General features: G+C 44.6%; 1 protein-coding gene across 39 annotated transcripts in view; it reads right to left on the bottom strand.

Moving 5' to 3' along the window:
- The window catches only part of SIPA1L1 (signal induced proliferation associated 1 like 1), a 388,928-nt gene that overhangs the window by 62,204 nt on the left and 312,887 nt on the right, over nt 1–13,837 (bottom strand). For all 39 annotated transcript variants that reach the window (XM_084892089.1, XM_084892086.1, XM_084892109.1 and 36 more), the window contains 3 exons: nt 12,257–12,830; nt 11,109–11,383; nt 1,966–2,235 (listed from right to left, as the gene is read on the bottom strand). In XM_084892089.1, the coding sequence (XP_084748215.1) occupies nt 1,966–2,235; nt 11,109–11,383; nt 12,257–12,830 (1,119 nt within the window). The remainder of the gene's footprint in view (nt 1–1,965; nt 2,236–11,108; nt 11,384–12,256; nt 12,831–13,837) is intronic.

Consider the following 13,837-nt stretch of genomic DNA (forward strand, 5'->3'; position numbering starts at 1 on the left):
CATGGAATCTTGTGTAAAGAAAATAACGCACACACCCACAAAAACAATCTCACTTGTAAAAGCCCAATGATTGTTCTGGAGGGAAAGAAAATAGCATCCTTCTCTAAACAATGGTTTCCTAAGTTCATCTTTCAAAATTTGGGCCAAATCATAAATTCCAGTGCACACACACCTCTGAGAGAGCCAACTGCAGAATGTGCAGAACAAAGAATTTATTCAGAGATCTCCTGGATGTTTTTCCTCCTCAAAAATAATGAAAAGTGAGGAGTCCAGATGGAATTGCAGCCACTCTGGAAGAGGACTCTTTTGAGATAAATAGCGAGGCTCTGTAAACAAATCTTCAGGATGGAATGAGGAATTTTGAAAAGACAACTAATTTTAGTTAGTTTGTCTGTTTTTTACTAAATTATTTATACACTAGAGGCCCGGTGCACAGATTCGTGCACTGGTGGGGTCCTTCCACAGCTGATTGGGACTGTGTGAGACGGGCCAGACACCCCCTGGAGTCCTCCTGTGGTTCCTCCCACCCTGTCGTGCACTGGTGAGGTCTCTTGGCCTCGGCTTGGCCTGTGGGGATCGGGCTGAACTGGCCCCTGCACAGATTCACCCAGGGCATGTCTGGCCTGTCTCACCCAGTCCCAATCAGCCAGACCCCAGCAGCAAGCTAACCTACCGGCCAGAGCATCTGTCTCCTGGTGGTCAGTGTGCGTCATAGATACCAGGTGAATGGTAGCTTAGGCTTTTATATATATAGACAGTGGCCTAGTATTTCTGATGTAGTGAAGGAACAATGTTTTATGTAGAAGCTCAAAGACAGACTAAGTTAAAAGACATCATAGTGTGATTTTTAAAACTTCCAGCTTTCTGTTCTGAATTTGAAGCAATGATGGCTCAGCATCTCTAGGACCCCTTTCCTGGCCACCCTGTTCTTGTGGGACCTGGTTCCTGTTGCTCAGATGAGCCAGGGACCATGTTGGCTCCACAGGGCCCTTCCTTCTGTCCAGGGCAGCGCCAGGAGCAGAGCCTTCTCCCACTGAGGGTTTCTGATCCCTCCCTAGCTGACCTCTGAGATGAGCTTAAGACAAGCAGAAGTGATGGGGAAAGGGCAGTGGGCAGAGGTAAAGAAGTTGGCTTCCTCTAACAGGTAATTGAATGAAATCGCCCTTTTCAGGAGCTCAGGGAAGTGGGACTAACAACTTATAATTTTATAGCCAATTTTTATTTACATTTTAAAAGTACTTAATCCGGTTTAATTTTTGGCCTAGATTTTATTTCAAAGCATTGCATTTTATAGTGAATTGAAGACAAAAGTGCTAGGGCATCCTTGTTAAGAGCCAACTGGTTATAATTTGTAAGGGAATCTACAGTGACTTGTTTAATAACAAACCTTGGATTCTCACTTTCTAGAGTCCCTTGATCCCTCTTCTTTTTGCTTATTTTACTCAGGACTAAGTTTTAACACATCCATCTCTCCCCGCCCCTCCCAAATTACAGAGCAGTGGAAAATATGTTTGTGCTGTACTGGCTGCTTTTGTTTCTCACAATCATTAGCACAGTGACAGACACTCAACCAAAAACCTTCATTCTGTTGCTATTGTATCACTTATCCTCAAAGACTGTCCCAGATGATGTCACGGTCAATGTCACCTCAAAGAGTCTGCCGAGTTCCAACCCACAAGGCTAAGTGTACAAGAATGATTTCTGTTGACTGCACAGGGAAATGAAAGAGCAGAGCACAAACACATTACACGGAGCCAAGTGCTATTCGGGGAAGAGATCCTCATTTATCCCACGGCTTTGGAATGCTACCACCATGCTCTGAAAACCACTGGTGCATGCATCTATCTCAGTTTCGATTCTTGATTTCTAGTAAAATATGGGAAGACCCTAAAGCTAGTGTGTGTGAGTCTGGTGCTACTCAGTCGGGGGCACAGACGTGGAGTCAGCCTGTGAAGGGACACTCACCGCCGCTCCAGGGGGCGCCCGTCACTGGAGATGCTGCGCGGGATGTTGGCGGCTCTCTCTGGAGGAGGCATCTTCCCGTCTCCCTTCCCCGCGTTCAGCCTTGAGGTCATGGGACTCTGCACCTGGGCCGGGACTTGAGGACCATGAGGCCCCTTGCTGGCATTCCTCTGCCACTTGTTGTTGTTTCGGAAGGGAAACTTGAACTCGTATGAAACCCCTTCGTTCATTTTGTACTCCATCACTGGCATGCGGTAGGTTTCTGAGCAACTCCTATAGGGGGGAGGGAACAGAGAGAAGAAAAAGTAATATTATTTTTCCTTGTTGGTGCAACCACGCTAGTTCTCATTTACAGCCAAAATGGATCAAATACTTCACTAATCACTGGGCCCTATAATTAGTTTCCTTTTGAAAACCAGAACCCCAGAAGTCTTACACTTCTCCTTTGCCCAACCCCAACTCTTGAGTTTGAGGCACAGAGTCCTTGAAAATCAGAGAGCCAAAGACACCCTCGTGGGGATGGGGAACAGAGTCTGTACTGAGACCTGAGGGGGGAAGGCCACCTGGGCAGCGTGACCGGCAGGGGGGCAAGCCCTACGATGGGGGGAAGCAAGCAGTCAGCTTCACACACTCCTCATGGCATTTTACATCCGAGTTCTGCTGAGATGTACAACTTTGAATGTTAGTGTCCTGATAGTAAAAAAATTAAGTGCAGAGAAATCTTGAAATCCAAACTGAGAGCTGAATTTAGTTCAGAAGGAGAAAGAAAAAGGCAACTATAGAAATTCTGCAAGTATCAGATTACCAGGGAATGAAGCATAATTTCAAATCGGGCTTTCTTTTCCCCCAAAGTCAGAAATTTCCCATAGCAGGGCTGTCCCCTGGTAGTGAAATAAATGGCAGGCACAAATGTCTTCTGTTCTTTACCCCATTTTTGTGTCACCATCCCAACTCCCACATCTCAGAAAATGTGGAACCCACTTTCCATTCCCTTTACTCCAAACCAGAAAGAAGCAAACATTAACTGAAAAAAAGCCTATTCCTACCAAAGCATTAACTCAAACTGGGCACCCGGATTTCATCATTAAGTGAAAAAAAAATTTTCTTTCTTTCTTACAGGAATGTCAAAGACTGAGGAATAGGTGGGCAGATGTAAAAAGGAGGTTAGGGTGATCCTGAAACAGCCCTTGAGAGGCACTTCAGAGTAACCCATGGCAAGTCCAAGCCACTTATATCCTTTTAAAAAGTTTAGTACATTAAAAAAGGAAAATAAAACAGGTAAAATTTAATTTAACCCAGTATGTCCAAAATGCTACAATTTCAACATATAATCAATAGACTCATATTAAAAACTATTGAGATTTTTACATTCTTCTAAATTTGGTGTCTTTTACATTCACAACACGGATGTAACCATGTTTGGGACCAACCATGTTTCAAGAGCTCTGTGGGGGGTGATTCTTGGCTCCGTGCTGGACAGAGCAGGTCCGAAGGGCACCCAGCTGAAGGCCTGGTCTTGATTTGGGGAAGGGCTCATGTTGGCGTAAGAATAAGCACAGTGGAAGGGGACTTCTTTTCACGATCTTGTCCATGTATCTCACACATAACCCCAGTGTACACTCCCACCCCCCATCTCCGTGACAGTCCTGGCTCCTGAAAGTGCTGCTTTTGAGAGCACCTGTGTTGGCTGGGTTCTTGCCCTCCCCTGTCTTAGCCCAAGTATCCAATGGGCACCTTTCCTTGGAGCTTCCTTACCACTCCCCGACTCCCCAAAGCCTGGGTCAACCGTCTGCCGAAGGCTTCACAGTAGCCCTTTTACTAGGTGTACCGGTTAATAACGCCAATTTTGTAATAAAAACACACAATGATTTTAAGAGAAACATCAAAAGTCCTTTATTCAAAGTAATGTCCATTGCTAGCTACACATTCCCCATCTTTCAGGTAATTTGTGGATATCGCCCCAATAGAACTTTCCTTGTTTTGAGGCAAACTATTCAGAGACCCAATTTTCCACTTCTTTGTACGTTTTTTTTTTTTTTTTAATTTCTTAATTGATTAAGGTATTACCTATGTGTCCTTATCCCCCCATTACCGCCCCCTCCCAACTCCCTCACTCATGCCTCTTCCCCCCCTCCCCCCACGCCCCTGTTGTCTGTGTCCATTGGTTAGGCTTTATGCATGCATACAAGTCCTTTGGTTGATCTTTGTACGTTTTGAAGTGCTGCTCAGAAAGTGCGTGTGCCATTGATTGGAACAAGTGGTAATCTGAAGGAGCAAGGTCTGGTGAATATGGCAGGTGGGTTACTTCCCAGGCAAGATCTTTTAACGTGTCTTTAATTGGTTTTGAAGTGTGTGATGGTGTGCTATCATGAAGCAAAATTACTTTGCTGTGTCTTCTGGAACATTCTGGTTGTTTCACAATCAAGGCGTGGTTCAAATTGATTATCTGTTGTCAGTAGCGATCAGTATTAGCTATTTTACCTGGTTTTAAAAGCTCATAATACACCACACCTTCCTGATCCCACCAATCACAGAGCATTGTCTTCTTTCCCAAGCGATTTGGCCTTGCAGTTGATGATGATGGTCGACCTGGATGAACCCATGATTTTGTGCATTTGGGATTCTCAAAATAAATCCACTTTTCATCGGCAGTCACAATTCAATGCAAAGACTTTCTTTCATGCTGTTGAAGCAACATTTTACTGATGAGTTTTTTGTTTTCCATTTGTCTTTCATTCAGTTGATGTGGCACCCGTTTTCCTTCCTTTAAAAATTTTCCCATTGCTTGTAAATGATCAGAAATCGTTTGCTGAGCAAACAATCTTTCTGAAGTTGTTTTTGAGTTTGACATGCATCTTTATCCAATAATGCTTGTAATTGTTGGTCTTCAAACTTTGTCGGTTGATCTGGACATTATTTTTTTACATCTAAATAAACACTTTTAAAGCGTTTAAACCAGTATTCACAAGTATCTTGAGATGGAGCATGTTCACCATAAGATTCCCAAATATTCAGCAACACTTTTCTTCAAAATAAACTAATGAATTAAAACTTCCTGCAAATGCTCTTTTTTGGCATGAAATTTGACATTTTTAAGCATAAAAATATCTATGATGTTATCACCTTCAGCAAATTTGACATATGAAGTTTTGAAGCTTGTTGTCAATACAACAAAATAGCATACATATCAAATCGCATATATATATCAACATGTGTGTAACTCCATCTATTGAAAAAATAATCCGCATTATTAACCGGTACACCTAGTATGCCTTAATGACAACGGCTTTCAAACTTTTTGGACCACAATCCCAGTAAGAAATACCTTTCACATTGTGATACAGCATGAACACCAATACAGACTCACACAAACACTCTTCCTCCGACAGCTCCCCTTTGCTACATTTCATTAAAAAACAAAAAAAAATACATCAGGTGTGACCTCTTACATCGATTTCAAAATCTACTTGAGAGTTGTAATCTGCAGCTTGTAAAACATTGCTTTAGAAAACATCTGACATTACCTTTAGCAGTTAATAACTTATGCAATAAACCGTTTTCTCTAATGAGGAAATATTACCTTAGGCTTTGATATAAATTTCAGCTTTAAGGCTGAGATTTCTGACATAAATATTCCACTGCAACATTTTTTGGGGGGACTGTTCATAGAGGTATTACTGTAGTATGGTTTGAAATCTTCAATTTTTAACTAAATATGGTATCTGATGTAGTATTTAGTGTTCTGGGTCTGCAAATATAATGTAATAATGTAGCTCATCAAAAGAATATTAATAACATTTACGGCAACCCATAGAAAATGTCTCTTCAATTCCCCATCAGGACCAGCTTAGCTTCTCCTCAGCAATGGTCCGTTTTAACATGCATGCTCCGTGGATCTATCACCTCTGCCCTTTCTGTTGGCTGCTAGGAACCACCACATGTATAGAACTCTAGTATCATGTATTGTGGACACTATTTTTCCAAAATTTCCCCTAGACCACACTACTCCATTATTTCCCCCTCCTCTGTGCCCTCTATGCACACAGAGATGCCCTCACTGAGTTTTAACTTTGTGATAGTCTATGTTCTACATGTATCTTCAATGGCTGCTTCAAGTCCGCACTGCATCAAGCAGAGGTTAGTAAATAATGACACAGAAACCATAATGATGCAATGTACAACAGACAAGCTGCTTTCATTTGGGGGGGGCTTGGTTTCTTTGTAAAATGAAGTTTTGAGATTGATAGTCCCTAAGCTTTCTTCTAGCTCAAACACTCTTTGAAACAGTCTTTGAAGCGGCATAATACTTAATACTAAATCTGGTTAAAAGAACCTATTAGCCAAAGATTTTCTCCTCTCTATCGTCTTCATTTCCATCACTCTTTTTTTTTTTTTTTTTTTTTTAAATATATTTTATTTATTTTTTACAGAGAGGAAGAGAGAGTTAGAAACATAGATGGGAGAGAATCATCGATCAGCTGCCTCTTGCACACCCCCTACTGGGGATGTGCCTGCAACCAAGGCACATGCCCTTGACTAGAATCAAACCTGGGACCCTTGAGACCACAGGCCGACGCTCTATCCACTGAGCCAAACCGGTTTCGGCCATTTCCATCACTCTTAACAGACAACTAGAGACCTGCATACCCTACAATTAGAGGATGTGGTCTGACAAGGCCTAGGCAGGGAGTGAGGATTCATTCATAGAGAATGAAGACAAAGCTTCCAGGAGCTACACCCAACCATTCTGCCATTTCTACTGCCTCCCAAGGCAGGCGGAGTACACACTTCCTTCCCATCACTCATTGCCCTCTATATACAAGAACGACAAGAGGTGAACCAGAAATGAGCAGTACACTGAAGAACAAAGGTGACAGCTGGCTTCTAACGACACGCAAGAATGTTCTAAAAGGACCTGCATTACATCATCCCAAGTGAAATCTGGTGATGAACTACTCTACCACTCGGATCTCACCATGGACGCACTCACAAGCCCCACAACTTTCCACAGTCGTACATCTTTACCCATTCTTCAGTTGAGAGAACGAAGGCCTGGAGGCTAATTCGTCCACGACCACAAAGCCAGGACTGACAGAGGCAGGACTGGAACTCACAGGATTAATCTACTTTTGGGGAGACTTAGGTCACTCACTAACGAAAGGATACCTCTACTCCAAATTCCCAATTTCTTCACCTTATAGTGTCCATCGCATCTTACTCAGGGCAGAGCCGATGACAAAATGGAAAACTGAAACACACCCTATCTCCTTACTCGCTTCTTCAGTTTTTTTTATTTCCATTTCCTTTAATTTCTTGTTACCCATGATGCCTTTTTCTGTAAGGCACTAAGAAATGCAGATAGAAACACAGTTGAGCATGATATCGAACAAATCATCATAAGACTGGACTCCTGAAAGTTAGGTGTCTAAGGACAGCGAGGTCCCTGAGTGTGTGACTTTGGCTCAGGAAAAGCGTGTAATGGCCTCTGAAAAACAGAGATGTGAGCCAGAGGATCTCTAACTGCTGCCCTTCTGGCTTTTGCATTTTTAAAGACTTTGTGACCCACTTTTATTTATAAGGTAATTTGCTCCCTTTATGTAACTTGTTGGTTTTTCTCTCTTTCTCTTGAATGACCCTTAATTGCTTTCTTTAAAAACTGTGCCCCACTCCCAGGATCACCATCAGAACATCAGTTTAATTCCTCTCTGGGTATTTTCCATCTTGCCAAGAGAATGGCTGCTGAAGATGCGGAGGTGACAGATTCGGAGGTGCAGACGGGTTAACACTGGTCATGAAGGGATGGACGGGTGAGGGCCCTCCCGCAGTGCAGTTCACTCAGGGCGCTGCCTTCCAGGGAAGCACCAAATCTGCTCCAGCAGCAGGCGCTGGGCCGGCTCTTAGGCAAGTTAGGGACCTTTCCAAACCCGTTCCCCTCATGGTTTTAACGGAGGTAGGGCTGGCGGGAAGATTTCACAGGAGGGGCTCAGGCAGTTTGCTTTACTTTCCCTACCCCTTCTTTTCCTTCACTAATGACTCTCCCGTGTGAACATCCATTGATGTTTGTAATTATATACAATCACACCCTCCCCTCCCGCTGTACCCAGTGACCCTGAGAAGGGGGTGGAGTGGGGGCAGCGTGCCGGGAGGGGAGGCCTGTTCTGCCTCTCGCTGGAGCTGCAGTAACAACTGACGGAGAAGAAGAGAGTGACTAGTCAGAGAGTCATTAGTCGCTGGGAAAACAGCAGTGGGAGTGTGAAGCGCGGAGGAAAAGGAGAAAAATGACAGAAGAGAATTCTCTCATTTTGCTAAAAATCATAGCAAGGTGTTAATGCTTCAACTGCTCCTTTGAAGTTGGTCTAAGGGAGAGTGGGGCGAGCAGGACTTGCAGTCCTGCAAAGACATCGATGGCACCACATCTCACCTGCTCAGAAGGCCTGAGGGCATTTTGGATGGGAACTGTAGTGAAAGTGAAAGGAGCAGAGTGTCCATCTGGCCAGCCGGCTGTGGGCTGTGCAGTATGCGCACCCTCCACCGAGCCTCCCTCCCTCCCCGCACCCTGATGCCCTGGGTCATGTCACCACCAGAGCTCACAGGCTAGGAGAGGATGAACTAGTGACTTAGAAGCAGTGTGGGGACAAATACGGCTTATTCATTCAGGGTGGGTGGGAGCCGCTGTCCTGGTTTGCAAGTGTGAACTGTGAGCCTGTATCCCAACTCTGCATTCAGTGGGGTCAAGTAAATAGCTTAAAACTGGCTGCAATGGGAGTACTTACACCACAGGAATTAGCAAATGTTCCAAACCAAGACTCTTCCTCCACAGAAAGCCAGGTCACCCACAAGTCCCTGCTTATCCTGGTGTGTGGGGTTTGTACCCCGAGCATACAAGTAGCAATTAAAAGCTTGGATTTGCAAGTAAAACTTAATGATGACCTTAGGACATTACTAACCTTTCTGAGTCTTTGTTTCCTTTAAATAGAAAAAATATTAATGGTACTACCTCACAAGGTTGTTATAAAGACTAAATGCACTAATCCACGTGAAAGTGCTCTTCAGGACTTGGCATATTAAATACGCAGCCAATGTTGTTTTGCCAACGCACCACAGAAGGCATAGCTAGCCTGGTATGTAACAGTACATAGCCACCTCCTATCATGGACCCATCTTTCTAGTCACTATCCACAACCCATGCCAGCAATGTTCCCGCTCCAACCTGCTTCCTCACACACCCGCTCCCCTCTCCTGCCCCCAATACAAACTGGGGACTAGAAACCAGGGGAAAGATCTCTGAGCAAACACCCCCAGGCTTCCTTTTGAGGAGATTAGTCCTCAGACCAGCAGCGATAACTGTACCGTGTGTGATTAAAGTGGACAAGTCACAAAGCTTGGATATCTTCTCCAATTTATGGCTGCCTGTTCAGAGACAATAAAACAGGCAATCTACAGGAGAGACCAATCTACAAGGGATAGCAGACAGACAGCCAAAGGGAGGAGCGCAGAGCAGCTGGAGAGCTCGCAGGACCCTCGCTGCCTTTCTGACGCACCCCAAGAGCCGCCTCGAGTCCCAGTTCAGCAGAATGCTGACCCTCAATGCTGATGTGCCTGAGAACCTAGAGAAGACCTGGCCCACTCAACGGCAGGATATATGTGCAAGGGAGTTTCAGAATTTTTACCGCCCCCCCCCCAAAAAAAAATATAGCTGAAATAAAAAGTTCTAAATATATATTTTGATTTCTAGAGAAATCTAGTTACCAAAAATGGAGTAATTCTTTCTTTCTTTTTAAAAAAAATTGTTACTGATTTTTTTTATTTTTTGAGAAAGGTGAGGGATAGAGAGAAAGAAACATCGATGAGAGAGAAACATCGGATCAGCTGGCCCCTACATGCTTCCTACTGGGGATTGAGCCCACAACCAAGGCATGTGCACTGACCAGTAATCACAGGCTGATGTTCAACCACTGAGCCACCCCAGCCTGGCAAAACGGAGCATTTCTTAAAGCGGTCAGACAAAGGGATTTCACCGTATTTTCACATAGGTGCGTACTCTCTAGACCAGCGGTTGCCAATCTTTCGGAATTCATGGACCACTAGTGGTCCACAGACCACAGGTTGGTGACTGCTGCTCTAGACCATCCAGGAGGGAAACAGTATTAAGAAATACTATCACAGTCTGGCCTGCAATGTTTGGTTTGATGACCTGAGTACATTTAGGTTGTCCTTGCTGCCTATTTTTAAAGGACATCAATGACCCATCATAACTGTTCATATATTCTACCACGTGAGGTTCATGCATCTGTGAGAGTGCAGGTGCGGACCATATTTTGGGGGGGAGGGGGAAAGGAGGACCAATAAAGAATGAATATTAAGAGAAACTCTTAGAAAATAATGAGTTCAAAGCAAATTAACAGATTAAAAAAACAAACTAGCAAAAATAGCATGTGTGTGCCCAAAGGAGAAAAGTAACAGTTGATTAAATTTGCTCCATCAAGAAACCTCCCCAGAGACTGAGAGACTGAATCTTCACCCGCGCTGCCTGCGGTGTGGCAGGAGCTGGGAGGGCGGGAGCTCCCGGGCTTCCCTTTGGGGAAAGGCTGGAACCAACTGCCAAAGAACCGAGAGCAAGATCAGCTCATCGGAAGCCAATTCCTGGCACACGGATGCAGTTAAGAGAAAGCCCGGTCAGTCACGTTCCGCCCTCCAGGCGGAGAGAGGCGGGTCAGAACAGCACTTTTGAGTTTTGGACAGCAATTGGGTACAAATGAGAGATTCCTAAGAACGAGTGTCATGCAACATAAGAGAAAAAAGCCTGACAGCTTGCGATGCTGAGCGCCTTCTACTGTGAAGTGTGCACTGATTCTCCAGCTACTGGTGCAAGATGTTTTGAGATGCTATTACCAGACTTCTCTATCTGGAACAGCAACTTCATAAATTGAGAGATGCAAATCCTGGGAACGGTCCAAGTGAGTCATTCTTTCCAGCTGCTGCCGCCACATGCCGAGAGGGAGCTGTCCTGAATCAGACTTGCCGTGGATGGAACGGCAGTGTAGCATGTAACCTAGTGCTCCCACAGCCCCCTCCCTCCTCCCCGGGAGACCTCCACCACAGACCCAGCCCCGCGCCCTCAGGCCCAGCTGCCCAGGCACACCTACCTCCGCGGGGTGCAGTCATCGTGCGGGGGGATGATGACGACCTTCACCGTGACGGACGTCCTCAGGAGATCGATCATCTGCTCGTGGCTCAGAGTGGCCACCGCCACCTTGCAGATCTCCACCAGCCGGCTGCCCTGCCTCAGCCCCGCCTGCCAGGCGTAGCCGTAGGGCTCCACGTCGGCCACGATGCCCTCGTAGTTGACATGGAAGCCAAGCTGCCCTAGCCCATTCCTTCGCAGGGTCATCTCCACGGACTCACAGCCTTTTGACACGAACTAGACAAGGAAATAAAAGAGCGTGGTTTAATGAAGCGGGACTAAGTGGAGAGTGGTGGGCACGAACTAGCAGCACGTTGCAAACAGGGCCGCTTCTGAATACTCTGCCGCCAGCCACAGAGCGGTCTGGCTGTTTCCCCTTCGCTGGCCCAATCATTAGGCCGAAAGGAACATATTTGTTGCATCCAAGGACCTCAATAGCTTCACTGAAGTGACAAGGAAACCTCTAACAGAGACCCACAGGGAGCTGGCAGCCCAGAGAAACCATATTCTGCTAGCTGTTTTGTCCTTAAAAACAATCAAGGCAGCCGAAACCGGTTTGGCTCAGCGGTAGAGAGTCGGTCTGCAGACTGAAGGGTCCCAGGTTCGATTCCGGTCAGGGGCGTGTACATTGGTTGTGGGCACATCCCTGGTAGGGGGTGTGCAGGAGGCAGCTGGTCGATGTTTCTCTCTCATTGACGTTTCTAGCTCTCTATCTTTCTCCCTTCCTCTCTGTAAAAAAATAAAATATATTTAAAAAAACAAACAACAAACAAACAAAAAAAAACACTCAAGGCACCAGATACCCAATCAAACAATTCTTTTCAACAACGGAGGCAGACTGGCTGGGCTACATCATAGGTCACCAAGGCGCTGGGATCACACCATGGTTTCCAACACACACAGTTAAGTGTGTCTTCCCCTGACCTACTGTATCTCTTTCTGAAAAAATGATGGGGAATGAATGTCATGTAATCGTGGTGTTGCTTCACAGTGTCAAGGGGGTTTTCAGAGGAGCTGATAAAAGCACGAGCCTCAGGGACTTGGCTCTGGTCTGTCCTGGAAATTCTGTCAAAGGGAAAGTGCACGTGGGTTATGGAAGGAAAGGCTCACCTGCAACCTTCTGACAATCTCCTTGATATCCTCATTGTTAGTGAAACTCTCCACCGAGACACACTCTCCTCGCTCGTAGAAGATTTTGAGGCTGGTGTCGGTTGAAGTCCACCCTATCACGTCTCTGCAGGAACAGTTGAAAACCACGCTCTTTGTTTCCTGTTCGATGAGGACGATGAACTCATTGGAGACCCCAAGAAGGCAGTCTATTTCCATGGCCTTGGTGTAGTCCTTAGCGCGGACGGCCCATACGATGGCCCCCATGCTGCTCAGCTCAGCTCCTGGGTACGGCTTAGACTTTTCCTTCTTCTTGGAGGCCAGGGAGATGAACGGGAATTTACCAGATGGGTCAATAGGGGTGTTGGTGACATTCTTTTCGGCCAGATCCTTCAGGTATTCCTGGCGCGTCCGAGTCGCCATGGCCCGGAACTTCTCTGATTTGTGAGCAGCGTTTTCTGCGTTTATCACTTTGGCCAGAAGGAAGTCCCTGAACACGTTTGACTTAGGGAAGGTAACCCCTTTGGGGATGGGAGGTCCAAAGGAAGGCACATCTCTGGACCTGGTGACGGCCACACTAAGATCAAAGAGGAAAAGGTTGGTCAACACTTTGCAGTCTCAAAGCATGAGAATAAAACACACTTTCTCAAAGATAAAGAAGTCCCTTGAAAGGAAAATAACTGTCACTGCTCCCCAAGAAATAATGCACACTTTTTCTTTCATTCAACCACATTTAGAAGTTATAGGACAATTTTTTTCCAGGCCATAAAACCTCCCAAAAACTTAAAGTAAAAATATTCTTTTCATTAATAAATGCTAAACTTAATAAAACTCCATGAAATAAAACTTACTGACTATTCTCCATAAAAGACAGTATTTTAAATATCTACTGATTCTTTCCCAGGAGAGTTAGTATGATCACATGACCATTCAGAACAAGTACAGATTCTATAAGAACATTAGTGTGGTTTCCATTTTAGATATGACGCTCCTAAGCAAATAGCTTATCATGAAAATACAAAAAGATGCATGACATAAGAGAGATGTATTAAAATTTCTTTTTAACTAAACAAACACTACTTGTTGGCCTATGCGTCAGGCATTATGCCACCAAATCAAAAGCATAAGTTAAAAATGAAAATTGACATTTGAGTAAGGTATTAAAATGACTTTGATCTTTAGAGTATTAAGAGCAACAATGCTTTGAAGTCTTGTTTTCAAACTGAGCTATTCTTTGGTCCACATTCTCTACTTTTGGTGTTTGACAATTTTTTTGTGAGGAGAATGTTTTCATTTTCTCATTCCTTTAAGCAAAATTGACTGTCACTTCTCCTTACATTGCTAAAAGTTAGTCACTTCTCCTTACATTGTTAAAAGTGGGCCTAAGGACCATACGAGAATCTGTAAAAACCTATTATTCTTTAATTTCAAAAGGAAAAACACATTTCCTAAAACAACAAGAACAACAGGAATGAAATAAAAACAAAAAGGCTGTGTGTTTTATTTCATGTCCCAAGGTCTCATCCAAGGCCTCAGCAAAGTTTGAGAGGGCTGGAAATGATAACTCTAGCAGATCAAATATCC

The sequence above is a fragment of the Pipistrellus hanaki genome (genome assembly GCF_964339955.1).
Source record: "Pipistrellus hanaki genome assembly, chromosome: 1".
Classification (NCBI taxonomy): domain Eukaryota; kingdom Metazoa; phylum Chordata; class Mammalia; order Chiroptera; family Vespertilionidae; genus Pipistrellus; species Pipistrellus hanaki.